Below are 26,952 nucleotides of genomic sequence, written 5' to 3'. Positions count from 1 at the left end.
ACATTAACTGTACAATGTGAACAAAAACAACAGACCAACGTTAGTCTTCACTTAAATTTATTCATACTATATATTTATATTCTATGTTCATATATTTATATATGTAGATATGTACAGAACCAGTCAAACCGATATTTCAACAAACAATAAAACAAGTTTAACTCTATGTTGGGGTTGATTTAAAAAAAAAATGTACAAACGAAAAGTGAGAAAACTGTTGGGTTCCCAGCTTCTGGGTGCTTCGTTGCGGGTTTCTTCCTGCAGTGGGCGTGGTGGAGCCATTCTCCAGCCGCAGCTGGTGCCGCAGGCTGACGCACCTGCTTTCTATCGGTAATCTAGCCTCCTATTTAAGGACTGTACTCCCGTTTACCAGCGTTGGAGTGTTTTGTTCCCTTGCGAAACCCTGACTTCTCGTTTTTAGACTATTGTGGTGAGTTTTTCTTTGTGGACGTGTTTTTGGACTCTGGTGAGGTCTCTACGCCTCTCTTGGATCGAGCTGTTCTTGTTAACCTTCAATAAAGGTGTTTCTCGGACACCATCCTCCACTACGTGTTGCCTGCTTTCGGGTCCTGGTACAACCGACCATAACATCACACTCCAACCAGTATGGACCCAGCGGATCAGGACGCAGTGCGCTGTACGTTGGAGGCTCTGGGAAGGTTGCTGGGCCAGCACGACCAGCTCCTCACGGAAATTTGGACCTCACTCCAGACCCTCAATGCCAGTGTGACGGACCTGCTCTCTTCAGGATGGGTGGAGCAGGGTCCGTCTCTGCCACCCATGGAGGCGCCGAGAGCCGCTCCACAGCTGGTTGCCGCCGCACCGCGGGAGCCCCACGTACCCATCCCAGAGCGGTACTCCGGTGAGCCATGTGCCAGCTTTTTGCTCCAGTGTTCCTCACCAGACAGGGCAAGGATTGACTTTGTCGTTATTCTTCTCTCCAGGAGAGTGGCACAATGGGCCACGGCCACACTGGAGAACCAGACACCAGTGTCCTCCAGTTTTCCAGCCTTACTACGAGTGTTCGACCACCCCGTCCAGAGCAGCGAGGCGGCCTCTCAGATCTTGTCCCTGCGCCAGGGTTCCAGTTCCGTCGTGGACTACTCAATTCGTTTCCGCATCCTCACTGCCCTGAGCGTCTGGAATGAAGCGACGCTTCGGGGAGTATTCACTTTGGGGCTCTCCGATGACCTTAATGACGAGTTAGCTGCGAGGGAGGAGCCTGGGAATTTGGAGGTGCTCATCGGCCTGGCGACTCGCTTGGACAATCGACTTCGGGAGAGGCGCCGGCAGAGGACGAGCGAGCGTGCGGTGAGAAGTTCAGGGAGTTTCTCCAGGCTGAGGGGAGCCCCCGTGGACTCGTCAGCCTCTGTCCCCATTCCAGCTCTTGAGGTTCCTCCCAGTGAACCGATGCAGTTGGGCCGAACGCGTCTAACCCAGTCAGAATATCAGCGCCGGCATTCTGCAGGGTTGTGCCTTTATTGTGGCCACGCGGGCCATCTCCTCGCCGACTGCCTGGTGCGGCCAAAAGATTGAGTGTTGGCGAGCGGTTCCTCATCCTGCTCACCTCTGGCCTGTCTAACCCTGTCTAGCACGCTCATTTGGGGGCATGAGACTGTGTCTAGGGCTTTCCTGGTGGACTCGGGCGTGGATGACAACTTCATCAGCCAGGACCTGGCCCGGCAGGCCCACCTTCCTGTCGACATGCTGCCCGAAACGAAGACGATTCTGGGTCTCGATGGGGAGGTCCTGGCCAGGATAACGCAATGGACCCAGACGATCGCCCTCGTCGTCTCTGGGAATCATCGTGAACAAATCCGTTTCTTCCTCATCTGGTCCTCCTCATCCCCAGGAGTCTTCGGGGCTCCGTGGCTAGCCCGACACAACCCTCAGTTCGACTGGTCGCCTGGGAGACTGGTGAGCTGGAGTGTGGCCTGCCACACCAACTGTCTTCGTTTGGCGGTCACCCCCTCGTCAGGGGCCTCGGTTCCCGCCCAGGAGACCCCAGACCTGTCCCAGGTCCCGAAGGAGAACCATGACCTAGGCGAGGTTTTCTGCAAGCAGCGTGCACTCTCCCTTCCACCCCATCACCCGTATAACTGTGCCATTGATCTCCTCCCCGGGGCCACCTTACCGTCAAGCCAACTATCCAACCTCTCCAGGGTGGAACGAGAGGCGATGAAGAACTATATAGGGGAGTCCCGAGAATCCGGTCTGATTTGGCCCTCCTCCTCTCCAGTTGGTATGGTGCGCCCCTGCATCGACTATTGGGCATTGAACGAGATTGTTATTAGGAACAAGTATCCACTGCCCCTCCTCGACGCAGCCTTCGCCCCTCTCCACCGGGCCCAGGTTTTTCCCAAGCTGGATCTTCGCAGTGCGTACCATCTGGTGCGGATTCGAGAAGGGGATGAGTGGAAGACGGCTTTCAATGCCCCGTTGGGACATTTCGAATACCTCGTGATGCCCTTCGGACTTTACAACACCCCCGCTGTGTTTCAGTCCCTAATCAATGACGTGCTCCGGGACATGCTGAATAAGTTCATTTTTGTTTACCTGGATGACATATTGATCTTTTCTGAGTCAGAGGAGGAGCACGTCTAGCATGTCCGGCTTGTTCTCTAACGGCTCCTGGAGAACCGGCTTTTTGTTAAGGTCGAGAAGTGCGAGTTCCACACCTCCTCCATTTCCTTCCTGGGGTTCGTGGTGGTGCGGGGACAGCTTTCGCCGGATCCGGCCAAGGTGAAGGCAGTAATTTAGTGGTCAACTCCTTCCTCCCATAGACAGTTGCAACAGTTCCTGGGCTTCGCCAACTTCTACCGCCGCTTCATCCACGACTACAGCAAGGTGGCCGCCCCGCTCACCAGACTCACCTCCACATTACAGAGCTTCCGCTGAACTCCCGAAGCCGAAGCCACGTTCAACAGGCTGAAAGGCCTGTTTTCGTCGTCGCCCATCCTCACTCACCCCGACCCCAGTCGGTAGTTTGTGGTGGAGGTGGACACTTCAGATGTGGGAGTCGGGGCCGTCCTGTCACAAAGGAGCGGAGAGGACCAGAAGCTCCATCCGTGCGCCTTTTTCAGTCACCGGCTTTCACCCGCTGAGCGGAATTACGACGTGGGAAACAAGGAGCTCCTGGCCGTGGTCCTGGCGCTCCAGGAGTGGAGGCACTGGCTGGAGGGCGCCACTCAACCGTTTATCGTATGGACCGACCATAAGAACCTCACATACCTCCGGAATGCCAAGGGGTTCAACTCCCGGCAGGCTCGATGGGCTCTGTTCCTAGGAAGATTTCAGTTCACGCCAACATACCGCCCTGGCTTGCGTAACCAGAAGTCTGACGCCCTGTCCCGCCAGTTCGCCTCCGAGCCAGTGGAGGCAGACCCGGACCCCATATTAACCCTCTCCTGCATCCTGGGGGCCACATCCTGGCAGGTGGAGGAGAGAGTTCGCGAGGCCCTGCAATAAGCCCCGGATCCGGGTGGAGGTCCACCAAACCGGCTGTTCGTCCCGGAGGCGATGCGTTCGGAGGTCCTGGGCCCACGCCTCGAGATTGACCTGCCACCCGGGGATCAGCCGCTCATTACAGTACCTCCAGCAGTGATTCTGGTGGCCCTCCATGGCCCGGGACACCAGAGAATACATTGCTGCCTGCCCTGTGTGTGCTAGGTGGAAGGCATCCCATCAGCCGCCGGCAGGACTCCTCCAGCCCCTGGGGATTTCTCGGCAGCCGTGGTTGCACATTGCAGTGGACTTTGTCACTGGCCTTCCCCCTTCCGAGGGTCATCAGGTCGTTCTCACCGTGATCGATCATTTCTCCAAGTCGGCCCACTTCATTCCCCTACCTAAACTTCCGTCAGCAGCAGAGACCGGGGAGCTCCTAGTTAAGCACGTTTTCCGGTTCCACGGGTTTCCTAAGGACATTGTGTCTGACCGTGGCCTACAGTTCTGCTCACAGGTTTGGAGGGCTTTCTGTTCTGCGCTGGGAGCGTCAATCAGCCTTACGTCGGGATACCACCCACAGGCCAACGGGCAGGCAGAGAGAACCAACCACAGCCTGGAGGCCCTGAGGTTTGTGGCGGTTCAAAACCCGTCTTCCTAGAGCACCTACCTGCCGTGGGTGGGGTACGCCCACAATTCCTTGGTCTCTGCATCCACTGGTCTGTCCCCCTTCATGGCTTGCCTGGGATACCAGCCTCTGTTATTTGAGGTCCAGGAGGACGAAGTTGCAGTACCTTCGGTGCAGGCCAACATGCGCCGTTGCAGGAGGGTGTGGAGGCACCCGCTCGCTCTCGTCGCTCGCAACGACAAGCAAATCGACACCGGACGCCAGCTCCTTCCTATCAGCCAGGTCAGAAGGTCTGGTTGTCCACCAAGGACCTCCCACTCCAGGTCGAGTTCCAGAAGCTGGCTCCTTGCTTTGTGGGGCCCTTTGAGGTGGAGCGGATGGTGAACCCCGCAGCCGTCTGTCTGAAGCTTCCTCCAGCGTTTAAGATACACCCCACCTTCCATGTCTCCAAAGTGAAGCCAGTCGCGGAGTCAGATCTGGTTCCCCCGTCCAAACCTCCACCCCCTCCCCGCATTGTGGATGGAGGGCCTGCCTATACAGTCCGGAGTATCCTGGACGTCAGCCGACGAGGTCGTGGTTTCCAGTTCCTGGTCGACAGGGAGGGGTATGGTCCGGAGGAGCGATCATGCGTTCCCCGCCGGTTCATCCTGGACAACAGCCTCCTCCGCAACTTCTACCGCGCCCACCCAGACAAGCCTGGAAGGACACCCGGAGGCTCCCGTGGGGGGAGGGGGGTGGGGGGTGGTAAGTGTTGGGTTCCCAGCTTCTGGGAGCTTCGTTGCGGGTTTCTTCCTTCAGGGGGCATGGTGGAGCCATTCTCCAGCTGCAGCTAGTGCTGAAGGCTGACGCTCCTGCGGTCTATCGTCATTCTAGCCTCTTATTTAAAGAGTGAACTCCCGTTTGCCAGCGTTGGAGTGTTTTGTTCCCTTCGCGAAACCCTGACTTCTTGTTACTAGACTATTGTGGTGAGTTGTTCTTCGTGGACTTTGGACTCTGTTGAGGTCTCTACGCCTCTCTTGGATCAAACTGTTCTTGTTAACCTTCAATAAAGGCGTCTCTTGGACTCCATCCTCCACTGCGTGTTGCCTGCTTTCGGGTCCTGGTACAACCGACCATAACAAAAACACCCCGACGCCTCCGCCTTTACACGCTAATAACGCAGATACATGCCGAAACTCGAGCTGTGGTTTGAGCTTCACTCGCTTCTGCCGGGGATAACGAGCAAAAGGAGTGGCGCCGGGAAAAAAGGTACACGTGGATTCCCCCGGAAGCTCCCCCAGTCAGTGTGGAGACATCCGACACGGACACACCGAACGCTAAATAACAACACTCCGCACAGCAAAGGAGACCTTTCCGAGGCATCGGGGACATCCGCTTGCTTACATGAGGTACAGCCTTGCATTAGCAGCGAGTCGCACACATTCGTAGAGGGACAGATGGAGGCGTCCTCAATGGAAAAAGACAGTCAGTGAATGAAAACATTGGGGGTCAAGGTCAGGGTAAAGAGCTGGGGAATGTATTATGTATATGAGTGTCCCCACAAGGATAGAAGTGCATGGATCTGTCTGTCTGAGGATTCATGAAACTTGCAGTGACACCAGATCAGACAACAACAGCTTTAAAGAAAATCCAGGCAACGATCAAAACATCTGTTGATCAAAGGCAAACTAAGAGCAAACTAAAAGGGGATGAAGAGGAGAAAGGACAGCAGGAGTCACAACAGCCAACACAGTAAACGATCACATTTCAGTTCATTTACACTTGAAAAGCATCATCAGATGGAGCCCGTTCAGACGCTGTCGACGCTCCGGTGGCGTCCCCCTCATCCTGTTATCCAAGAGCCCGGGAGCTTCAGCATGAGGGGGAGTATTCAGGGGATGTGAGGCTCTGCTGCTGGCTGGGCCCACTTTTCCACTGCAGATGGACGTTCGTCCATCCCAGACGTAGCAACGCTGCTCCCAGCTGAAGAGGGAAACAATCAATTTACACCTGTTGAAATAACAGAAGTACAGAAGTCGCTTTACCTGGTGCAGGAGCTGCTGGTTGATGGTTGAGTCGGATAAGTCCGCCGAGCTCTCCATCCTCAAGCTGACCAGCGTCGTCAATTCTGAAACTTAACCACAAACCCACGGATCAGTCGGCCGGGTTCCACCAACCAAACCCAAAGCAAGTTCACCTGCTCTCTGAGTCACCTTGTTGGCAGATGAACGGGCGAACAGAGCTACAGTTGAAGTCAGACCATTCAGAATTGGACTTGGCAGATACGCATAACTTTTCATCCTTGTAATTTTCAGATTTGGAGCTGCTAAAATTTCTGTAGGAGCTTTGGCTTCCGTCAGACCAGACCCAGGGTACTCTGTACAGCCCGAGCCAAATGGGAGCGTCGCTATATGACGGGATGGCAGAATGGACCAGTTTCTGTTGATCACTGTTTTCTATCACCGGGAAGCCGATGTGGTGTTGCCTGCAGTACGTCAGAGCAGAATACCAGGATTTCACTTCTGAGACGTACACGTAGGCGTTCTTTCCCTCCACCACTGCAACATAACAGCCATTCGTTAACCCCCGTAAATGAGGGCAAAGTTTCAGGGGGAAAGTGAACTTTTCATGATTTGATTATCATTTTCTTACCATCATAACAGACAAATCTCTTCTCCCTCTGGCAGGAGTCGTCGAACCAATACCCGCCAGGCTTCATGCCGACACAATGTTCCATCAGCATGTGGTTATCTGGTTCAGAGTCCCTCCATTTGTAGTACCCAGTCCGGCTCCCCTCCCCGGTCAGTGACCAGTCATACAGTACAGCTCTGTAATGCTGTTGACGTCATCCATGCTTTCAAAGGTCGCCAGGTCTTGGAAATTCTCCCTGCAGTATTGCTGAGCACCTTCCCAAGTCAGACCTTTGCTAATGATGTGATATGTTCTCAGCGAGAGGTGAGAGCTGCAGCTGAAGCCGAAGCCTGAGGAGAGAGAAGAACAAACGCAGCAGGTGCAGAAAAGTGAAACCCAAAAACAACTTTCTCCAAGAATGTCCAACAGCAAAAATTTAGGAGTGTAACAAAAAAAATCCCAGTGGTTTAATGGTTTAGTGGCTGGGTAATTGGGGATCTGTTGGACCTGTCATATGTGGGTATTTGTGTCTTTTTAGGCTCAGTGTTGGTCAAGAATACACAATAACAATGTTCTGGTTCCTACCATACGTGAAGAGCATCAGAATCACACAACGATCCATTTAAAGGGCCACTGCAGAGCGAGAAGAAGGACCGAGGTCAATAATACACACAAGCTCCCAAATTTAGGATAGATTCCTTAAGAAGCAATACAAAGAAAGAGAACAAAGAGCAAGAAAAAACCATCTTTCAGTCTCCTGTTTTAAAGTGTGCAACTATTAAAATGTAATCCCAGGTTTTTATTAATGTTCTGATCACCACACAGCGTGAACACCTCCTGCAATCTGTGTCCTGTTTGATCTCTTCAATCAGCCATTTTTGAAAAACCCAGTGTTGTCCAGCTGCCATGTTTCACAGCTTGGAGCTCCAGAATAAGCTTTATTATAGCAAAATGTAAAAAACATTGCAGTCTTTTACCTTAATTACTAATTTAACTACAAAAGAAAAATACTCACAAACGCCAACAGGGTCGTGGCTCCACCTGTGTACTTGGCGGTCGTGAATGACGACGACGTTGGTTTTTATATGTAAAGTTTGGAAAAGCACATGCAAATAATTGTTAAACTGTTTGTTGTTATCTCACACCTTGAATCCATTGACTTTATTTCACTATAAATAAACCAGACTGACTGTGTTTTTCTTAAATCTCCATGGAAACAGCAGATATCTGCAATCTGCGAAGATATATATATATACACACCGGTATAAGAATTTACCTTTTTTAAAGCTTATTTCAAGAAAAGAGCTAAAAAGAAATGGCCAAAATGTTCATATTAAGACCAAAAAAGAAGCTGCAAGAGAAACAGTGTTTGTAACAGCGATTTAAAGGTTTCTCTGAATGTAGAACACCGATTCGGAGCGAAAACAGCGTCCATCACCCCCTCATGCTAACGCTAGTTTGCATCTGTTTTGCTTCATTCAAACCGAGGTGTTCACTGACCTGTGAAGGTGGAGACATATCCATATCTGTTTACATCTTTATTTCTATTTACGTGTGTGCTCATATGGGTGGAGAGAAGGTCAGACATTAACTGTACAATGTGAACAAAAACAACAGACCAAAGTTAGTCTTCACTTAAATTTATTCATACTATATATTTATATTCTATGTTCATATATTTATATATGTAGATATGTACAGAACCAGTCAAACCGATATTTCAACAAACAATAAAACAAGTTTAACTCAGTGCTATGTTGGGGTTGATTTTAAAAAGAAATGTACAAACAAAAAGTGAGAAAACACCCCGACGCTTCCGCCTTTACGCGCTAATAACGCAGATTCATGCCGAAACTCGAGCTGTGGTTTGAGCCTCACTCTGCTTCGCTTCTGCCGGGGATAACGAGCAAAAGGAGTGGCGCCGGGAAAAAAGGTACACGTGGATTCCCCCGGAAACTCCCCCGGTCAGTGTGGAGACATCCGACAAGGACACACTGAACCTTTCCGAGGCTTCGGGGACATCCGCTTGCTTACACCAGGTACAGCCTTGCATTAGCAGCGAGTCGCACACATTCGTAGAGGGACAGATGGAGGCGTCCTCAATAAAAAAGTCAGTCAGTGAATGAAAACCCGGTATGGATGGTTTACATCACTGGCAATCATTCATCACTTTGGAATTAAGTGGCTTTTGGGTGGACCGATTCCTTTCTGCACCATGTTTCGTTCCGCTCATCCTCTCAAAATAGAAAAAAAATCAGCCCAACGCAAAGAAGCCGAACATCTGAAATATATATACATGTGTGTAAAAAGCAAAAGCTAGTGCTGTCATACAGTCCGTTTTCAAATGAGTCCAGACGCCGTCCGGCCTCCTTAGCAAAAACAGACAAATCAAAACAATAATGATACATTCTAGGAACAAAATGCACAAACGGGTGGGTTGAATGCAGAGGCTGAGGTGGGGGTCGGGGGGGCGTTTCGAGGCAGGTAATGGTGGAGGTGTGTGGTTAGGGCACCGATGACCCTTCACGGGTGAACTTTAAAAGAGAGCAGTTCCTCTGAGTGCAGGTTGTTGAGCGAGCGCAGCTCAGGAAGCTTGAGCAGCAGCTTGGTGAAGGTGGTGGCCGACTCGTCGCCGTGCTTTTCGCCGATCAGGTTCCGCAGCGCCCGGATCAGCTGGTCCTGCAGAGCCTCCACGGCGTTCAGGTCCTGGATGCCTGAGCGATCTGAAGACCAGAGAGATCTTATTGTTATTATTCATGTGTAAATAATAGTGCAGGTGCACAGGAATCTGCCGTCGACGTCCGTCTTTCTCACCGGCTGAGACGAGCACCACGGCGGCGAAGAGGCTCATCTCGTCAGAGTCCAGCCGCAGGGCTGCCAGCTTCTCGCTGAACTCACACATGGAGAGGAGCAGCTCGCCGGCGCCCAGCGAGCACAGCGTGTCGAGGCTGTAACGCTTTCCACTCAGGAAGGTCACGGTACGCTCGGCCGCATTGAAGAGGGAGGCGAATCGGACCATTAGCACCTAGGAATCCACAGAAGGGAATTTAGATACAGCACGACAGCGCCCTACTTAAATCAAATGTTGTTTTGATAGTCAGATTTACCAAGTGTGTGTGTGTATGTGTGTGTAAAAAGAACAGACAAATGGCGCCCCCTCCTCACCTCGAATGTTCCAGCCTTCAGCAGGCTCACTTGGTCATTCTTGGGGAGATCCCGGAAGCCCGGAATCCTTTTGGCAAAGTCCACCACCTCCTGCACTGCCGGGGTGAAGCTCATGGAAAACTCCTCCCAGATCTCCTGACTCGACTTGTTGGGCCCCACGTATGGCGACGTGTTCATGGGACAGACCTGAGCGCGGACAGAAGGAAGAGGAACGACCTTTAGTCAATTTTCAAAAAGGATTTTTAAAACCAAAGATTGTTTTTAGGGATGCAAAAGTCAGTCACCAGGCGTGTCCTGTTGTGCAGACAGCTGTTGGGTTCCTGAGGACCCCTGCAGCTCGGGAGCCTCTTGAATTCGCGCCACGATTTTGCATCTTCTGCAGGCTTCCTGCTGGGGGCGCTGTGGCACTGCTGCTGGTAGTCTCCACGCTCCTCCCTGTAGGCAGCGTTGCTGACATGCGGGCTGTGCGTCCTGTACTGGTAGGCTTCCACACCGGTGTTCTTGTTCCAGCAGTTCCAGTTCTCCTGCTCTGCTGGCACCTCCATGCGGCTGTCGCATCCCGCCTCAGTCGGCACGGTGACCAGGGAATACGAGGCCTGGCTCTGCTGGCGGTAGGCGAAGGCATTTTGACGCTGTCCACTTCCTGTGACAACGGCCTCATCTTCACCACTGTCCGACGCGCAAGAAGAGGCCGAGCTGGAGTTCGTGTCCATTGAAATGACAGACTCAGAGTCTTGGGGACATTGTGGGGAGGAGGGGCTGGAGCAGGATGAAGAATCAGAAGCAGAGAAGGAGGAGGAAGAGGAGGAGGAGGAGGAGGATGGCGCAGAGCTGGCATCGCTGGCCTCCATCGGCGGCGAGGGGCTCTGGTGGCTGTGCAGCATTGTGTGCAGCTGACTGTTGTTGCTCATCATGTTGTTCATGGCGTTCTGCATTTCTAGCAGCATCCTCTGCTTCTCCCTCTTTGGGATTCGACCAAATCGGACAGCTAAGAGTCAGAGAAAAATGCCGGTGGTTAGCTTGCGAAGGCGATCGGACAAGGCCTGCATGCTATTCAAAAGGAACCAGGCGCCGTCTCCTCACCGTCTCTGGACATGCCGACAGCGAGGCACTTCTTGAAGCGACACTGCTGACAGCGGTTTCTGTTGATCCTGACGATGGTGCAGTTCTCCATTTTAAGACACTTTTTATACTGGATGTTCTGCTGGATGCTCCTTCGGAAAAAACCCTGCAGGACCCACACAGGAGAATGAATCAGGCTGGAGTGCACAGTCAGAAATCAAAGGGAGGTAAAAGGCGGTATAAGGCCTTTCTAGTGGGAACTTGTGTTACCTTGCAGCCCTCACAAGCATGGACGCCGTAATGGAAGCCAGAGGCCACGTCGCCACACACCTTGCAGAGCAGCACCATACCATTAATCTCTGTAAAAACAACAAAAAAACAACAACCTGCAATTAGCATCCTGGACCACATCAGGAGGACATGTTGACCATAGCAGTACTGTGCTTACTGGTAACGCAGGTCTTGCTGGATGATGAGGAACGTCCTGGCTTCTCCACGCCATGACTACGCTGTTGGGAACTTTTGGTAGGGGGAGAGATGTCCACCACCATCCCGATGGCTCTGCTGGGCAGCGCGGGGCGGGACAGCGATGGTGATGTGGACAAGTAGCTGCTGTTGGGGCTACCGCTCCTACAGGACTCTGGGATGGAAGTGGAGCCAGAGGAAATATAGGCAATGACCCCTCCTGTGAACAAAAAGCAAGTTTTCATTATACAACTAGACAGGGTGGTAACTATGGTGACAACTACACTGGCAAGATAATCCAAAAGTTGACCCAATACTTGTCAAATGTATGATTAACATTTCTTGTCGCTCTGAGACAAACACCAAAACAAACAGCCCTGACACGATACTACGAACATGTACAAGAACTGCCCACGCACATAAAAGTCCCTGCAGTTAAAGATGTTCCTGACACGCCCGTGCTGGTGTCTTTCCAGTGCTGTCAGTGATCAACCCGTTATCAATCCCAGCATATGCTGGTTGGATAACCCCTTACGTAACACTGGACATGCTGTGGGAGTATGTTCTGCTGACCCAACTACCCAGACGGGGTCACTGAAGCACTGGAGCAACATCAGAAGTTCAGAAGAACGTCAGAAACACTGAAAGGGGAACATCTGTTTACGTGCACCAACCCGCCACAACTTTATCAGACGATTTACTCCCAGATTCCCAGATTTTGAGAGCGCGCCGCCTCAAACCGGGGTTGTGTTGCGATGAATCATTTTTTGGAAGCTTTGTTTTGTTTTGGTTTTAAGATAGTGTCAAAATCCATTTGCATTTTAAAGAGATATCTGGTGTCCTCAGCCAGGCTTCACAGCCCGCCCACACGTGGACCTGTCATGAATTCCCTGTAACAACAGCAGATCTGGGTCAGGCTGCGGCTCCGCTCGCGGCTCACGTGGACCTCGCAGGGAACACACCAAATTATGCAACACGCGGCGCCTCGGGACCGGCTCCAGCCAATCACAGGCGCGCCCCGCTAAAACGTGGCCAGGACACGAACGCCTCTCAGCCAATCAGAGGCGCGCTGCTGAGGCGCGTACACACAGGCGCACGTGGCCGGGCTACGCTGTCCATGTGAGTACAGTCGGAGGAACATAAACATTGTTGTTGTGTCCAAGGCAGCGGTGGCGCTGCTAACCCCATTTCAGAATACGCTTTAAAAGACCCCACTTTTCACACGTTGTCGTGTTAAATGTGCGTTTCCGCGACGGGAAAAATACATTAGAAATAAAAAGTAGAAGGTAATTCACTGAGTTCTGTCCTTCTTTCTACCTTTATGACACATTCAGTGAGACCGACTGGTGGGTTCTTCCCCCACTGCTTCCATCAAAAGTAGCAGAACCAGTCAAATATGTATGAAAGATGTGAAGCTTCACCTACATACAGAGGACATGAAGGTCTCCACACTTGCTCGAGCAAAATGGGTCCAAGAGAAATCATGTCAGCCGATTGAAAAACAAAATGTTTTAGGGGGAAATATAATTTTAAAAAAATATAAAAAATACACACACCCTTAAAGTTACACATACCTAAAGCACCTTTTGACTTTATTACAGAACTCAGCCTTTAACATCACATCCTGGCTGGTGCTCCAATAAACCTGTTGGATTGTGAGGATATCCTCATCTTCAGTAGTGGATGTTCCTCACCAGAAAAGGCTTCCGTGTTGCCCCCCCCAGCCCAAACCTATGAAGAACCCTGGAGGTTCTTGTCACATGTAGCCCACCTCCAGGACCTTCCAGCAGCTCCTTTAATGTTGCTGTCCTGGAAGCCTCCCTGACCCATTTTCTCCTGGTCTCCTCATGGGTTTTGGAGGGACGTCCAGTTCTCGGTCGTGTCCCTGTGGAGCCACATGTCCTCCTGTCTTCACTGAGGTCCATGGTCTATCTGAAGCCTTGGAAACTCTTTCCTTCTCTTCTCCTGACTGATCCCTCCAACAGTGAGACCCCTCTGATGCTCTGGAAGCTCTCTGTGGACCGTGGCTTTGCTGTCTCATCTAACTAAGGACAAGTCAGGAAGATCCTCCTGGAAGAGCTCAACCCAGGAATGATGGACGGACCACTGCTGAGCAGGAGTCTGATGGTCTGGACACACCAACCTCCCAGTTACTGCAGGCTGGAAACACTTGTGCAACCACAGTACTTTAGCTTTTATTCCCCCCACTAAAAGATGGGACTTGTTCACATTATGGGTCACTTTAAAGGTGGACCTGTCCTGATTCTCTCGAGTCCTGTTTAACCTCACAAAAAGCTGACATGTCACAGGAGTGTGTTGAGTTTGTGCCCTGCATGCAGACCGCACTAATAAACGAAGAACTGTCATCTTACCAGCTTTGGCTGTTCCAACGTCCTCAGGCATCTCCGCGGGAGGAAAAAGTCGCTTTTCACTGCTTATTATCTGCCACCTCTCAGGAAAGCCTCTCTAAACTGGTGCAGCTGTAAGGCGGCGAACGACGCTACTGAAGCTCATACCAGAGTTTCGGCCGGGCAGATTGGAACATGACGCCGAACAAGGGCGTTGTGAATGGGAGAACTCCTCCTTGTTGTGTGTGACTGCGGGTCGTCAAAAGAACTAAATGTTCTCGAGCGTGTGTTCGCCCATGTGACCCACTTGCTGGCCACGCCCCTTCGCGCGGCAGCGCGAGCCACTTTAACCCAGTGACACACTTTCAGAACACAAGGGGGCGGAGCCAAGCCGCGCGCCTGCGACGTAACCGGGGAACCGTTGCAGCGGTCACGTTGCACAGAACACGGAGGAGGGTGACGCCTGTCCGGTGGACCTGCCGCGTGCGCCCTGTTCCCTGGAAGTCTTCCTATTTATTGATCTAATTATGTTGTTTCCCTCTTTCGGGAGAATCCACAGAGACGCTAAAGCGGAGATCTTTTCCACATTTGCCTGTGTGAGAGGCAGAAATGATGTCAGCGCCACATGTTTCCGGCTATATTTAGATATGAATACGTCGCTCAAAGCACCAGATACATTAAGTTGTCTTGGGATCAGCAGGATTGATTCTACTTGTATATGTGACAGCAAACACTGATATATAGTGTAAATGACACGTCAGGGTCTGTTATTGGAACACTGGAAGCTCAGCGGGACCACAGGTGGGGAAACCCTTCACACCCATTTGTCTGGGGGTGCTGGTGCAGCTTTTGCAGGTATTTATTTACACGGGTTAAAAGCTTTACCTTTCCATTTGTGTTTCGTTGTTTTAACCACTTTTCCAGCGAGCCTTCGAGCTGCTGCAGATCTTAATCTCCATACAGGACTCCTGTCATTAATCTCAGATCAAAGGGCTCAGATTGTGGTCTCACAGGTGTACACATGACTATCTATAGAAATTAAAGGGCCAGCAGTTGTAAGGAAAGCGTGTTTTTGCCATTGAAGCGTGGAAAATTCCCCCAAGCATGTATCTGCCCATTGGGTTTAAATAAAATATGTTAAAATAACATTTTACTGGGCACCCTTTAGCGAAGAGCCTACATCAAACCGTGCTAACAGGATACACGGTATTCTTAAATAGACTTAGCAGCTGATACCTTGATATGTGTCTCTACTCTGCCCTAAAGCTCACTGATCCACTGACGTCACTGGCTGTTTCCACCCCCTCTGCTGTTGCACGTGTACAATAATCAGCTGTGTTTAGAAGTCAACGTTAATAAAATAAAAGAATAATTCAAATGATTAATTCTTATCCTGCAGATCGAGATGTATGCCTGTTTCATGTTTCCACTCTTTTTTTAAGCTGCAAGGTTGCAACTATGTTTTATTCATGTCAGAGTTGTTATTTTATTGTGTTACATTTCCTCAGATTAAGCTAAGGATACACAAGGACCTGCAGAGCTCCGCAGTCCTCTGCTTCTTCCTAGTTTTGTGGGTATTTTTTTTAAAAAATACATCAGTAAAAACAACATTAAAATGTCAACAGTTTGTTCTATGTATGTCTATACTTTATGCAAAAAAACCTATGTTTATAAAATCCACCACAACGTTACCTTCATCTGAAGGGACCAGTTATTCCGAGGGGGAGGCTCCTGATCCGTGCAGGAGAGATGGGATCTTCAGGGATTGTGAGGAGGAGACTTTTGTTTGAGGAATGTTCATCCTGGTGGATTGTTTTATGGCAATGTTTCTCTCTATTGGGATTTTCCACATCACAGTGGAAGGTTGATGAACCTCTTAATGGATCATTTATCTGCCCAAACCTAGCTAAGGTCTCATCCCCCCTAGATGTGAGTGAAAAGTGTCATTTAAATTAATATATTACAGTCCTACATTTCTGTTCTGTTGTGCAAGTATATTACCAGATATTCAAGATAATGTAATCAGCTGGAACATGAGAAGCAGTAAAGATAAAAGTCAGAGATAACCTGGACACCACTCGTCATCTGCAGGTTAATGGCTTTTTTAACTGTTCGGCCAGTTGGTTATCTGTTACTCAATCCCAGCAGGGTGTCGGCCGGGTGGACAGTTTAAATAGTTTGTTAAAATAATCTGCAACATAATAGATATTGTAAGAAAAGTTTCCTGTTTAGCAGCATTTAATGAGCGTGAAAGATGCATTTAATTCCATTTGTATTCAAGTTTTCTCACTCTTGTAGTAGCTGACCTGACAACAAGACCATCCCTCACAAAAATGAACCTTTAAGAACTGCATGTGGCTTCTTAACGCTGTTGTCTTGTTTACACTCATTCACTCCTCGTGTATGAACATCTTCCTGCTCTGGGCTGTTGGAGCTGGAGCGTCTCATCGGGGCAACAGCTGAGAAGCAGAAATCCACCCTGGACAGTCTGTCGAACACTTGAAGCCAACTGGAGTCTTTATCTGATGTTCATGTGTGGCAGGACAAACGCGCTTTGTGGTAGATGCATATGAAAACAAGTGCCACTAAGTGGTCAGTTTACAAAAGGTGCAATCATTCTGATCTTTAATGCATAAATCCATGATTTTCAATGCCTGCAGCATCTGGTTCTTCTCCCAGAGTGTAATTATGCTGTTACGTTTATTCCTGGGAAGAAGACAGGAAGCAGAAGGTGTGTCAAGTTAGACAACCTTGTTTAGAGTTTCAGATGATGAATGACTGCATCAAACCTAAAGAGAAGAGTCAAACTTTCTATAAACTTTCTCGTCAATATGTGAGTAAGTGAATAAGTGTAATATTTACCAGAGAGAATGGAGAGTATCTCAGTTCTCCAGTGTCATACCTTCGTTAGGAAATATCAAATATGAATGTTCTCTTATGCTGACAGACTGCAGACCTTCTTCCTTTGATTTGATTGGTGGCTGTTGACCAACTCAGAGTCGCAATATCGCCACCTACCGGACAGGAGGGGTCAGTGGAGCGATAAAAGGAGAGACAAACTCGAAATTCTTTCCATTAACCGTGTTTCCCTCAGACACCTACGAGATATCAGAGCCTTCATTAAAGCGTCTGTTCATGTGACGACCTCATCTATTAGAGCTTTGCTGCTGTCACACGTGAACACACGTGAACACGGCGGTTCCAGCTGGACCTAAACTGTCCACCCACACAGAGCAGGCAGATCAGTGTCCACAGAAAGACAGACAGAGAGAAATACCACAGGGTAAATCACTGGAACAGCGCCTCTGTTGTGTCTGGCCCTCTGCTGGCTGGCGGCCTGTCGCCCTCTGCAGGATTAAAGCAGTATTGCAGCGTCGACAGCAGACATACATAAGACTCGTATTTAAGTTACATCTGGGATAGAACATCGTTCTAAATTACCAAAAGAAATACATTTTTGCACTTTTTGATGACAAAATTACAAACTAGCACAGTATGAAATAATAATAACAATAATACTACTAATACTACCAATAATAAATAATTTCTTCTAAGGCTTTATTATTATTAGGAATGAAAAATCAATCTACTTAGCATGAAAAAGCCAGTTCAAACCACCATTAGGCTAAAAATTAAACTGAATTCAACACATCTAATCTAAGGCTGATTAATAAGAGTAACTCATGCATTTGTAAAAAAAAAAAAGCCCATTTTCTTAAACTTTGTATTGTTAGAACACACGACAGGATGTTCTGATACAGTCTGAATCTTTCAGCTGCACTGATCACAACGGCTGTGCACGTATTCCTTAGTGCAAGCTGTGAAATAGCAGATGGACACAAGTTGAAAGTGTTTATGTATACATATATCACCCCAGAAATGTGTTATGCATTCATTTAATATAATTTATTTTCCTCTTATGACGCTAAAGGAGGAAAGATGCACTTGTGTAAAAAAAACGTGCAAAATAAATACATAAAAATGTGATAATTGAACAACCTCAATGGCATTAACAGGTTATAATCAAGGCAACAGAACAACTTCAGCTGGCTGAAAACTTTTCTTTTCTCTAACATCAGAAAAGTGAGAGAATCACATGATTTATCTGCCTTCAGCGGCCCCGAAAAGGGCAAAATAGTGTAACCATAGTGAACAACAAACGGGTTGTTCCTTCCAAAAACCAGCCGAAGCTTCTGGATCCACAGCCTGTGAGCTCCATGACAACATAATCCAAGCAACATCCATCAGATGGATTGCTTCGATTATTGTTCCTGCTCACAGCAAAAATGAGCCATAATCAAGCAGAGGGGCGTTTCCAGGGGGGGCGGCTGACGACAGGTCACAACCAGGATGACGACACTTTCACCGGTCCGAATTAACACACGACTTAACGAGACTCGCCAAGTCCTTCTAAGATCTACTGCGTCAATGAATTCAGAATTTCAGAGGGGAGAGAAAGAGAATCCAAGTTAATTTCTTTAACGCATCCATCAGGTGAGGTCGTCCTGCTGAAAGAGGCCACGCCCATCAGGTGATGTCATTTCCATGAAGGGCCGAGCGCCGTCTGCATCGGTTCCGAGGGAGGTGTTGCATGTCCAAGTAACGTCCACGTGGCTTTGAGGACCACGTGAGGATCTGTCTTCCCACAATGCATCCTGGTGCCGTGTGATCCCCAGGCGAGCACCTTCTTCCACTGCTCCGTGGTCCGGTTCTGAAGCCCAGGTGTCCGTCGGAGCTGTCACGGGTGAACAGGGGTCAGGGTGGACGTCCTGACTGGTCTGCAGCTCCTTACCCAACACATTGGGATGCACTTTCCATCAGAACCAGGCTCGGTTTCTTTAGCAGGTGGAGCTACACGAGCTAACCTGTTGCTTCTGGACCACCTCCGTCGGGGAGGCTCGACCGGCGCCGTCTCCTGAACCTCCTCAGGTGCCACGAAGCCGTCCAACGTTACAGCTGATCTGTCAACCTGCATCGCGTTATCTGACATTTCTGCCAATTCGTGGAAGCGTGTGAATGTTGTGCTGCGTGTTTCCCATTTGTAGCGTTTTAGCAGGTTCTATTGACGCTTTTCAAGCAGAAAAAACCCGGATTAGTTGGCAGGTTTGGTGCCGAAGTGCTACAAAAGTGTTTAATGGGATTAACGGAGGCTGAAAAAGCCAAGTTGGTAGCAACATTCTGTTATTTGTGTCTTTTAAGAACAAGCGACAATATTTCAATATGTCCCCAACGCACCTCCTGATTATGTTCTGTGTCCTACTTCAATTAAGCACAGTTGTCGTGGCAACAGTCCCTCCAAAGGCACAGCACGAGGACCATCACAGCTCGAGCCGACCCTGATCCGAGGCCATGAAACAGACAGCCCGACAGCGTGTCACAAGCCAACCACAGTGTGTTTTTATTGGGTGCTTCAGTAATACAAGTGCACAACAAACCACTCTGCAACCGCAGCCGTGGTGGGTAGCCAGGAAATATACAAGTCCCGCCTCTTTCACAGGCAGACCTAAAGGTCTGTGGTCTGCCTCAAAAGCCTCTGAAAAAATACATACAGTACAAACAAAGGGAGCGGAAGTTTAAAAGAACAAAGGATCCGTCAGAACAAAGCTTCCTGTTCCATGCAGGTAATACACTGATGAAGGAAGGGAGCCGAAATCAAAGCAGCGATTCCGAGTTTTCTGCTGCAGCTACGGAGAACAGACACAAGGGAAACCCTTCCAGCGCTCTTTTCTCTCACACCTTTCCAACATTCACTTATTGGAAAATAAAAATCAAACAACCTTCTCTTTGTATAAAAAAAAAGAAACTTTCAAGTCAACGGCGAACAAAAGGGAATATTTGTCTTTTTTCAATACACAGAAAAGATAGATGTTAGGCTGGGGGGGTGGGGGGGGCAGGAAGGCAGGAGTCCTGTTGCACTTCGTGAGTGTGCTTTGACAGACTATGGGTGACAGCAAGAGGTAGAGAGGTACAGTAACGGGTGGGGGGGTAAAGGAGGGGGGGCGGCGCGGGTCTATGTGGCGTACCGCTTGGTCCACTGTTTGGCTATTCTGTCATGCTCTGTTCTGTTGGTCAGGTACTGTGTGGCGATGCTTCCAACCAGCGGGTCAGCTGAAAACACACACACAGACACACACACAGACACATGGACAGACAGAGAGACAGACGGACAGAGAGACAGACGGACAGCAGGTCAACAACCTCCTCCACTCTGGCCTTTGATTCAACCCCAAACCCACAGCTTCAATAATCCAGTTCAGAAGCAAGCACAGGCGTTTGTTCCAAACGTGGCGGCGGCGCGGCCACGGTCCGACCGACGCGGCTCGTACCTGGGTTACAGTCGGTGAGCAGGGAGCAGATGGAGAGCAGCACCTTGGAGATGGTGAGCGCAGGACTCCAGTTGTCCTTCAGGATGTCCAGACAGATCACCCCCTGACTGTTGATGTTGCAGTGGTAGATCCTCGTACGGAACGTTACCTGTCCCCCCCCCACACACACACACACACATACACACACACACACACACACACACACAGAGTTAAGAGTGTGATCACAGGGTTCTCTCACCACTTCAAACATGCATCAGCTTTTAAATAATAACGGGGACCGGAGCAGGAGTTTAACATGCATTTAAACACATTTACATTGGTCACACGTGTTCCTAAAGGTGCACCAAGTGTGTCTCAGACTGCTCTGGTTCCAGTGTTAGTTAGTTAGTTAGTTAATATGGGTAATTCACTAGGGCTTGTCAGGCGTTACCTACAAGAAAAGGAAAAGCTTCAACCGTTTTGTTTTTCTTATTTAGGTTGGTTGGTTGCAGTAAATGTTAGCAGTCGTCGCTAAAACTCCTCAACCACCATCAGAGGGCAGCAAAGTATCGAGTCCTTCTGCCATCTTCAGTGTTGGACAGTTTGAATAAACCCGTGAGCCTGCACAGTTTAAGTGTCCATGACATACACACAGATGTACTGCCTCAGTTAGTGTGTGTGTGTGTGTGTGTGTGTGTGTGTAGGGAGGCTGTGTTCAGAGGAACAAGGCTGCTGCTCAGAGCAGTTTGGTGCTGCTGACGCGGTCTGAGGTGGATGAGGGGGAAAGGGCGAGTGAGCATCAGGAGCACTGAGGTTAAGAGAGAGAGAGGGTTGACGGCAGCATTTACATTTACTTCCAGTCTCCAGGCTGATTTGGTTGCTATGGGGAACCTGGGAATTGGCAAAAGCTGCATTTATGGGGGGTCCATTTGCAAACATCAGCATTTTCAATCTCCTTTATCAGTGTTATTATAAACAGCCGACATCAAAAAAAGATGATTTAGTGCTGGACGTGTTTTAGGGTTCAGAGGTCAGTCGGGGATCAACCAGTCATCAGCCACCATTCTTTTAAGAATTTCAAGAGAACCCCCTTAGAACCTCCTGGAGAACACCCTTAGAACCCCTGGAGACCACCCTTAGAACCCCTGGAGACCACCCTTAGAACCCCTGGAGAACACCCTTAGAACCCCTGGAGAACACCCTTAGAACCCCCTGGAGAACACCCTTAGAACACCCTGGAGAACCCCCTTAGAATCCCTGGAGAACACCCGGAGTGTGGATGAAGCCTCTGCAGCTTCAAACGTGGACGAGACGTCCACCACGGAGAGGTCTGACCCTGGTCCTCAGCTGGACCGCCGGCCGGTTCTCAGCACTGACCTTGGGAGGCTTGAAGGGGTAGTCTGGGGTGAAGGCGATGTCCAGGAAGAAGACACCTCCCTCGTACACGGAGCCCGGCGGTCCGAGGATGGTCGACCTCCATTCATAGATGTTGTCTCCTTTAGGACCGGCGCTGCAAGGTGGAAACAAACGGAGCGTTGCTATGGTAACCGGCGCAGAGGGTAAAGTAGATGATGACAACGTAAGCGGCAGCTGCACCAGCAGCCGGAGACGCTCGTGAAAGAGGAGTCGCAAACACGCTTAATGCAAAGAAAAGTTAATTAGGTCTGAATGTGTCATCAGGAACAAAGTGCATCCAGACAAAAGCAACAATTTAAATCTTTAAACTGGCCAATTACAGTCACACAGGTTTGTATTTAATAAAACATATACAGACTTAGAGTTTAAGTATATTAATATGTTAATGCAACAAAGGTTGTTTCAAAAATTCACCCGCCTCAAATACTAACGCTGATTCTTAGAAATCGACAGTTTCAACGCCACAAGCTCAGGTTGGACAGGAAGAGACAGAGGACAAGTCTCTGATACACAACTGTTGCTACACTCAGGGGGGGGGGGTCCAGAACAAGAACCAACCGGGGTTCCCGACCTCGCAGGTAGACTTCCTGGGTTCTCCCCTTCACCTTCAGCCTGGGGGGACAGAAAACCCGGCTGGATCGGGGCCCTCGTGGACCGGGACCGGACAGCTGCGTGTTCAATTGTTCAGTTCCTTCCACAGAACATCAGAGGTCCAGTCCAAACTAAACCCAAATGAGTGAGTGAGCTGAGACCAGCCCACAACACAAAAGGTTCTCGAGTGCTGTAATAAAAGGTACTGATGGACGGAACATATGGGTGAAGATTTGGACTTGTACTCTGGTCAGAACAGCCATTAAAGGAGGAAACCAAAGACCAGGACCAGGACCAGATCAGAACCTGCACAGCCAATATGGGAGAACCAGAGTTCCAAGAGAACCAATAGAAGAGGCTATGGTGCTTCTGGTTGTCACTCTGCAGGGTAGACAGACAGACAGACAGACAGACAGACAGGCAGGCAGGCAGGCAGAAAGACAGACAGACAGGTAGGCAGACAGACAGGCAGACAAACAGACAGACAGGCATGCAGGCAGGCAGGCAGGCAGACAGACAAACAGACAGGCATGCAGGCAGACAGACAGGCAGGCAGGCAGACAGACAGACAGGCAGGCAGGCAGACAGACAGACAAACAGGCAGGCAGACAGACAGACAGGCAGGCAGACAGACAGACAGACAGACAGACAGACAGGCCAGAGGCTTCACACACTAAATGAGGCCCAGTAAAGACTCCTTCACATCTTTGAATTGGTGATCACGTGATTTCCCCTGTCCTGAACCAGTGAATCTCTGATGATGGCTGAGGTGTTGGCCGAGCGCTGACGAGCCGCCTTAGCTTTGGCGCTTCGCTTGGTTCTGAACTGCTTCTGTCGTCCCCCCCCCACTCTGGCTGCTTCAACCTGAACCGAAACTAAAGAGGAATAAAGCTGCTTCTGCTTCCATCAACCAGGGGGCTGTCAGGGAGGACGCACGCCGTAGGAGTTACTGTCCAACCTCTTGATTTAAGACCTCCGACCATGAAACCCACTTTCACCACTCTGTTTATGGCAGCAGGTCCATTCGGGCCCAAACGGGCCGCTAAGTGCCGCTGAATGGAGAGAAAAACAGCTCCAGCAGGGATGAACGTTGTGAAACGATCTGCTGTTCCACGTCCGTAAGTGCTGCGACTGGACCTGCTGACAGTCAGAAATCCTCTGCAGCGGCGCCGGAGCCTCCGACACCTCCGGCCTCGTGGTCACAAATCACGAGTCCAACAGCTGGAGAAGCAGCGCAGGAACGCTAATGTAGCCAAGAGGAGCTCCCGTTAGCGACCGTTACGGACCGCTGACTCAGCCGAGCTCCCAGCTGCTCCACTCAAAGAAAAAAAGCCAGATTTGGTCCCAGGGGAGGGACGCTGAGGCAACGCAGGCCGAGGCTGATTCTCAGGGCTCCGCCCCCCCCAGGACGGAGGTCAGGTCCAGGAGACCTGGCTCCACCTGTCAGACGGCCCAATCCTTATCAGCAGCCTCGTCCTCCCCAGAGCTCAACTGATGTTTTGGTAGGATGAAGACCCAAAGGTGTAAAGGTTCTGGGATGAGATCCTCTGACCCACAGGCAGACCACCTGCTGGTCCTGTGGGCCTTGATCCGTCAGGTGCTGCTGGAGGATGAAGACTGCTGATGTTCTCTGCACTCACCACCAACACCAGAGGCCAAACACCCTACTGAGCCTCACTGGGGGGGGTTCTTGATGCTGGATCAGGCTGGTCTGGTTCTAATATGTGTTCCCCCAGGTCTGAGTGAGCCCTCGCTCCTTTGATGTGTTTGAGAAGTGCAAGAAACTGGCAGAAACAATATTAAAAGGTACTGATTGATAAAGGTCCAACAGGCTTGGACCAGCGGTTCTAACAGCATTAGAAGCTTGTTCTCCCATCCATGTTCTCACATCATCTATCTGTCCAACACGGAGGAGACAAGAGCGAGACGACGGCTTCACGCTGGGAGGACATCTGAGGTCGCTGGTCGTTACTGGGAGGTCGGACAGAACTAGCCTCAGAAATTAGAGAACATTGCAAACATATAAACAAAAATATCAGAGGGGAAAGCTGGAGATCATTTAGGGAGGGATCTTCCTGACTCGTGCTGACGTGACAGCAAAGCCACGGTCCACAGAGCATCGGGGGGGGGGGGGGGGTCTCACTGTTGGACCCATGTGAACAGGACCAAGCAGGACCCAACCCAGATTAAATTAAGATGAAAAGGATTAAAGCAGCGACAGGGCTGATCTTGAAAAGACACAAACCTGAGCTTTTTATTCTAAAGGAGTCTCTCTAGGTCGCCGAGGGAGGAGTGCACGCCGCACGGAGGGACACGGAGACGCTTGTGGACTGAGCCGGCGGCGTGTAGCGGGGGTCGCTAACATCACCAGTACGGGCTAAATTTAAGAGGGAAATCAGTCGGTCCAAAATAGTCAGACAACTTCAGCAACTCTCCCGACGCAATCCTGCCCAGACGTCATGCAGTAATTACCGCTTAATAAGCAACACAACCCGACGGTGAGCGCCGTGCAAACGAGCGGCGAGCACGCGTGACAGCCGGCGTGCGGCCGCACCTCTCGGCGAGTCCCCACCAGACCGCAGGGTCCAAAAGCAGCTTTAAAGCTTCTGCTGCAGCCTTTGAGGGGGAGCGACACAAGACGGTGCTTTCAGAACCAGCAAGGATGAGCAGCCGGCGAGACGTCGACGGGCTCAGGTGAACACACACACACACACACACACACACACACACACACACAGGTCCACATGATCACAGACAAAGGAGCAGCTGCTCACCTGCAGTTGGGGGGTGGATCCAGGGTTATTTCTGCAAGTTCCTTCTGGATCCTGGAAGAGAGAGGCGGTTACTGACCAGGTCAGGGTTTGATTTGGACCACAGTTAAGACGAGCCCCGCCACGCCGACCGAGGCTCGCTCACATCTCTGGTTCCTGAGCTTTGCGCCACACTCAGAAAGAGACAAGTTCACAGGAAGCTTCCATCTTTTAAATACACGCTCGCAGCCCCGAGAGGCCGGCCGGTGTCAGACCCGCCCGGGGGGCTCGTTTGTACCTCTTGGCACTCGTTGAGAGTTTAGCAGCAGTTTTGCTGGAGATCTTGGTCTCCTTCTTTTTGGGCTGCGCCTGCTCGCGCTCCTGTTCCGCCGGTACCGATTCCCTTTGTTCGATATCCGAGCTCCCCCCGCTGGTGCTGGGGCTGTCATCTGGTCTCTGCACGTCACTAGACATCGTGGGCCCTGAAAATAGAAATGAAGAGCACAGTCCGGCGCACGTTAGCCCAGTGCACGTTAGCCCAGCGCACGTTAGCCCAGCGCACGTTAGCCCAGCGCACGTTAGCCCAGTGCGTCACAGCAAGAGCGTCACGGGTTCAAATCCCAGTTTCAGTCTTTTCTCCACTAATACCTGAACTAGAACCGTTACAAACACGTGCACTGTGCTCAAACTGTCCACAACTACTGACTTGATCTGGGGGGGTGGGGGGTCATATACCACATGTCAACCTCTGGAGGGGTTCTAACCTGCCCCATTTAACCAAATACTGATTAAATCTGTGGTTTCAGGTGAAAGATGAGACCAAACAGTGGGGATACCTTCAACCACTGCCCCCCCCCCCCCCAGCTGATGGACCCATTTTAAATGTTACACAATAGTTCAGCAGGTCATTAACCTACACTAATCCGACTCACTGGGGCTGTAAAACAGGTGAGAAGTTAATGAAGGGCGGCCGAAGGCAGCTCGTCTTTCCCGGGGGGCGTTTGACGCTAATGATGGCGACATCACCCTGAAGGTTCCCGGTGCTCATGGGGGTCGCTGCGGGGCCCCCGCGGACCAGAACCAGCCGCTGCTGGGTCAAACCGTGCAGGTCAGCGTGTGAGGATGGAAAACACAATGGGGGGGTCGACGGGGGCTTGCAGGCGAGCCGTCCTCCAAACATCATTAAGGGCTAGCTAACGTTAACAGGCCGGGGAGGGGGGCCAACGCGCCCCAGACAGCGCTCGGGGAGGTGAGGGGGGGGGGTGGTTAGACCGAAGAACCCAGAACCACACGGGGGCTAGATGTGAATCCGCAGGGAGGGAGGCGGTTCCGCCGCCTCCGGCCGCCAGCGCGGAGCGCTGGAGGGCAGCGGCGGCCGGGCCGAGCGCGGCTCCGGGGGGAACGCGTGGATCCCCGCCGTCTGCGGAGTGTCCACATTGTGCGGTGAAGAGCGGTGACCCCGCGTCGGTACAAAGGGAGGCTCGTCCCACACATCCACCTCCCCGCCGCCCCCTCCTCCCTCTCCGCTGGAAAACGACACTTCACGGGACATTTGCTTACTTTTAGCCGATCCGGATGTGTATCGACGTTACCTGGCGACTGGCCGTCGATGCAGCGATTCCGCGTCGCGATCCCGAGGTACCGACACAAGAGTTCTTCCCACGGCCGCCCGCTCGTCCCCGTTTCCGAGCTCTTTAAGTGGAGGTAGCAGAAAAAAGCGATTAGAGAAAACCGAGGCGCCGGCCCGCCTCCGCGCGCGCTCCCGCTCCGCGCGCGCCGCGCGCGCACGTAGGCCGCATTGGAAATGGGTTTCGCGAGAGCGGGCAGCGATTAATTAATGATCAAATCAATTAATAAAACAGCAAAAGCCGCCACTTGACACGCTTCGACGTGCTTAAATGGCACCCTTGTGTTTGGGAGTGAGGGGGGATTAAAGGCGGCCGACAAGATAAAAATGGGTAAAGTGGAGTAAATTCTCATGAAAGGTGATTAACAAAGGCACAAATGTGCGCGTTGCCTCCTCTATATACCTGAAGCTCCACCGACCACCACCTGACATAAAGGTATCACGAAATGTGCTGATTTTGTAAAGTCGCCCTCACAAATGTGAATAAAACGCGCAGGTTGGCTGGATTTACCCCCGCAGGGGTTGATGTTTGCAACAAGGCTGT

At 50.7% G+C, this 26,952-nt stretch overlaps 3 protein-coding genes across 7 annotated transcripts; all 3 read right to left on the bottom strand.

Annotated features, from left to right (window-relative positions):
• Positions 1–5,671: 5,671 nt before the first annotated feature.
• Positions 5,672–6,854, bottom strand: LOC130532457 (C-type lectin BML-2-like). 2 transcript variants are annotated; one of them, XM_057045124.1, is made up of 4 exons: positions 6,701–6,854; positions 6,262–6,606; positions 6,094–6,182; positions 5,672–6,031 (listed from the first exon to the last, which is right to left on the bottom strand). In XM_057045124.1, exons 1-4 carry the CDS (start codon positions 6,789–6,791, stop codon positions 5,921–5,923), a joined length of 636 nt encoding a protein of 211 aa, XP_056901104.1. In that variant the 5' UTR covers positions 6,792–6,854; the 3' UTR covers positions 5,672–5,920. The 2 variants fall into 2 exon arrangements, with proteins under 2 accessions (XP_056901104.1, XP_056901103.1); XM_057045123.1 differs by having other exon boundaries at positions 5,672–6,182.
• A 1,449-nt stretch (positions 6,855–8,303) lies between these two features.
• Positions 8,304–13,989, bottom strand: LOC130532449 (nuclear receptor subfamily 1 group D member 2-like). Of its 3 annotated transcripts, XM_057045104.1 has the most exons (9): positions 13,744–13,978; positions 13,143–13,500; positions 11,355–11,591; positions 11,177–11,265; positions 10,928–11,072; positions 10,129–10,832; positions 9,845–10,030; positions 9,494–9,704; positions 8,304–9,402 (listed from the first exon to the last, which is right to left on the bottom strand). In XM_057045104.1, the coding sequence occupies exons 2-9, from the start codon at positions 13,294–13,296 to the stop codon at positions 9,203–9,205; spliced, it is 1,926 nt and encodes a 641-aa protein (XP_056901084.1). In that variant the 5' UTR covers positions 13,297–13,500; positions 13,744–13,978; the 3' UTR covers positions 8,304–9,202. The 3 variants fall into 3 exon arrangements, with proteins under 3 accessions (XP_056901084.1, XP_056901085.1, XP_056901086.1); XM_057045105.1 differs by lacking the exon at positions 13,143–13,500 and having other exon boundaries at positions 13,744–13,989; XM_057045106.1 differs by lacking the exons at positions 13,143–13,500; positions 13,744–13,978 and adding an exon at positions 12,946–13,071.
• A 5,104-nt stretch (positions 13,990–19,093) lies between these two features.
• ube2e2 (ubiquitin-conjugating enzyme E2E 2) lies at positions 19,094–26,556 on the bottom strand. Of its 2 annotated transcripts, none has more exons than XM_057045127.1 (6): positions 26,374–26,556; positions 25,080–25,263; positions 24,806–24,856; positions 21,402–21,534; positions 20,046–20,193; positions 19,094–19,827 (listed from the first exon to the last, which is right to left on the bottom strand). In XM_057045127.1, the coding sequence occupies exons 2-6, from the start codon at positions 25,253–25,255 to the stop codon at positions 19,730–19,732; spliced, it is 606 nt and encodes a 201-aa protein (XP_056901107.1). In that variant the 5' UTR covers positions 25,256–25,263; positions 26,374–26,556; the 3' UTR covers positions 19,094–19,729. The 2 variants fall into 2 exon arrangements, with proteins under 2 accessions (XP_056901107.1, XP_056901108.1); XM_057045128.1 differs by having other exon boundaries at positions 26,342–26,554.
• Between the last annotated feature and the right edge of the window lie 396 nt (positions 26,557–26,952).

The sequence above is a fragment of the Takifugu flavidus genome, chromosome 10, assembly GCF_003711565.1.
Source record: "Takifugu flavidus isolate HTHZ2018 chromosome 10, ASM371156v2, whole genome shotgun sequence".
Classification (NCBI taxonomy): domain Eukaryota; kingdom Metazoa; phylum Chordata; class Actinopteri; order Tetraodontiformes; family Tetraodontidae; genus Takifugu; species Takifugu flavidus.
Note: the sequence above shows the minus strand (reverse complement) of the source record. Positions and strands in the feature narration are given on the sequence as shown.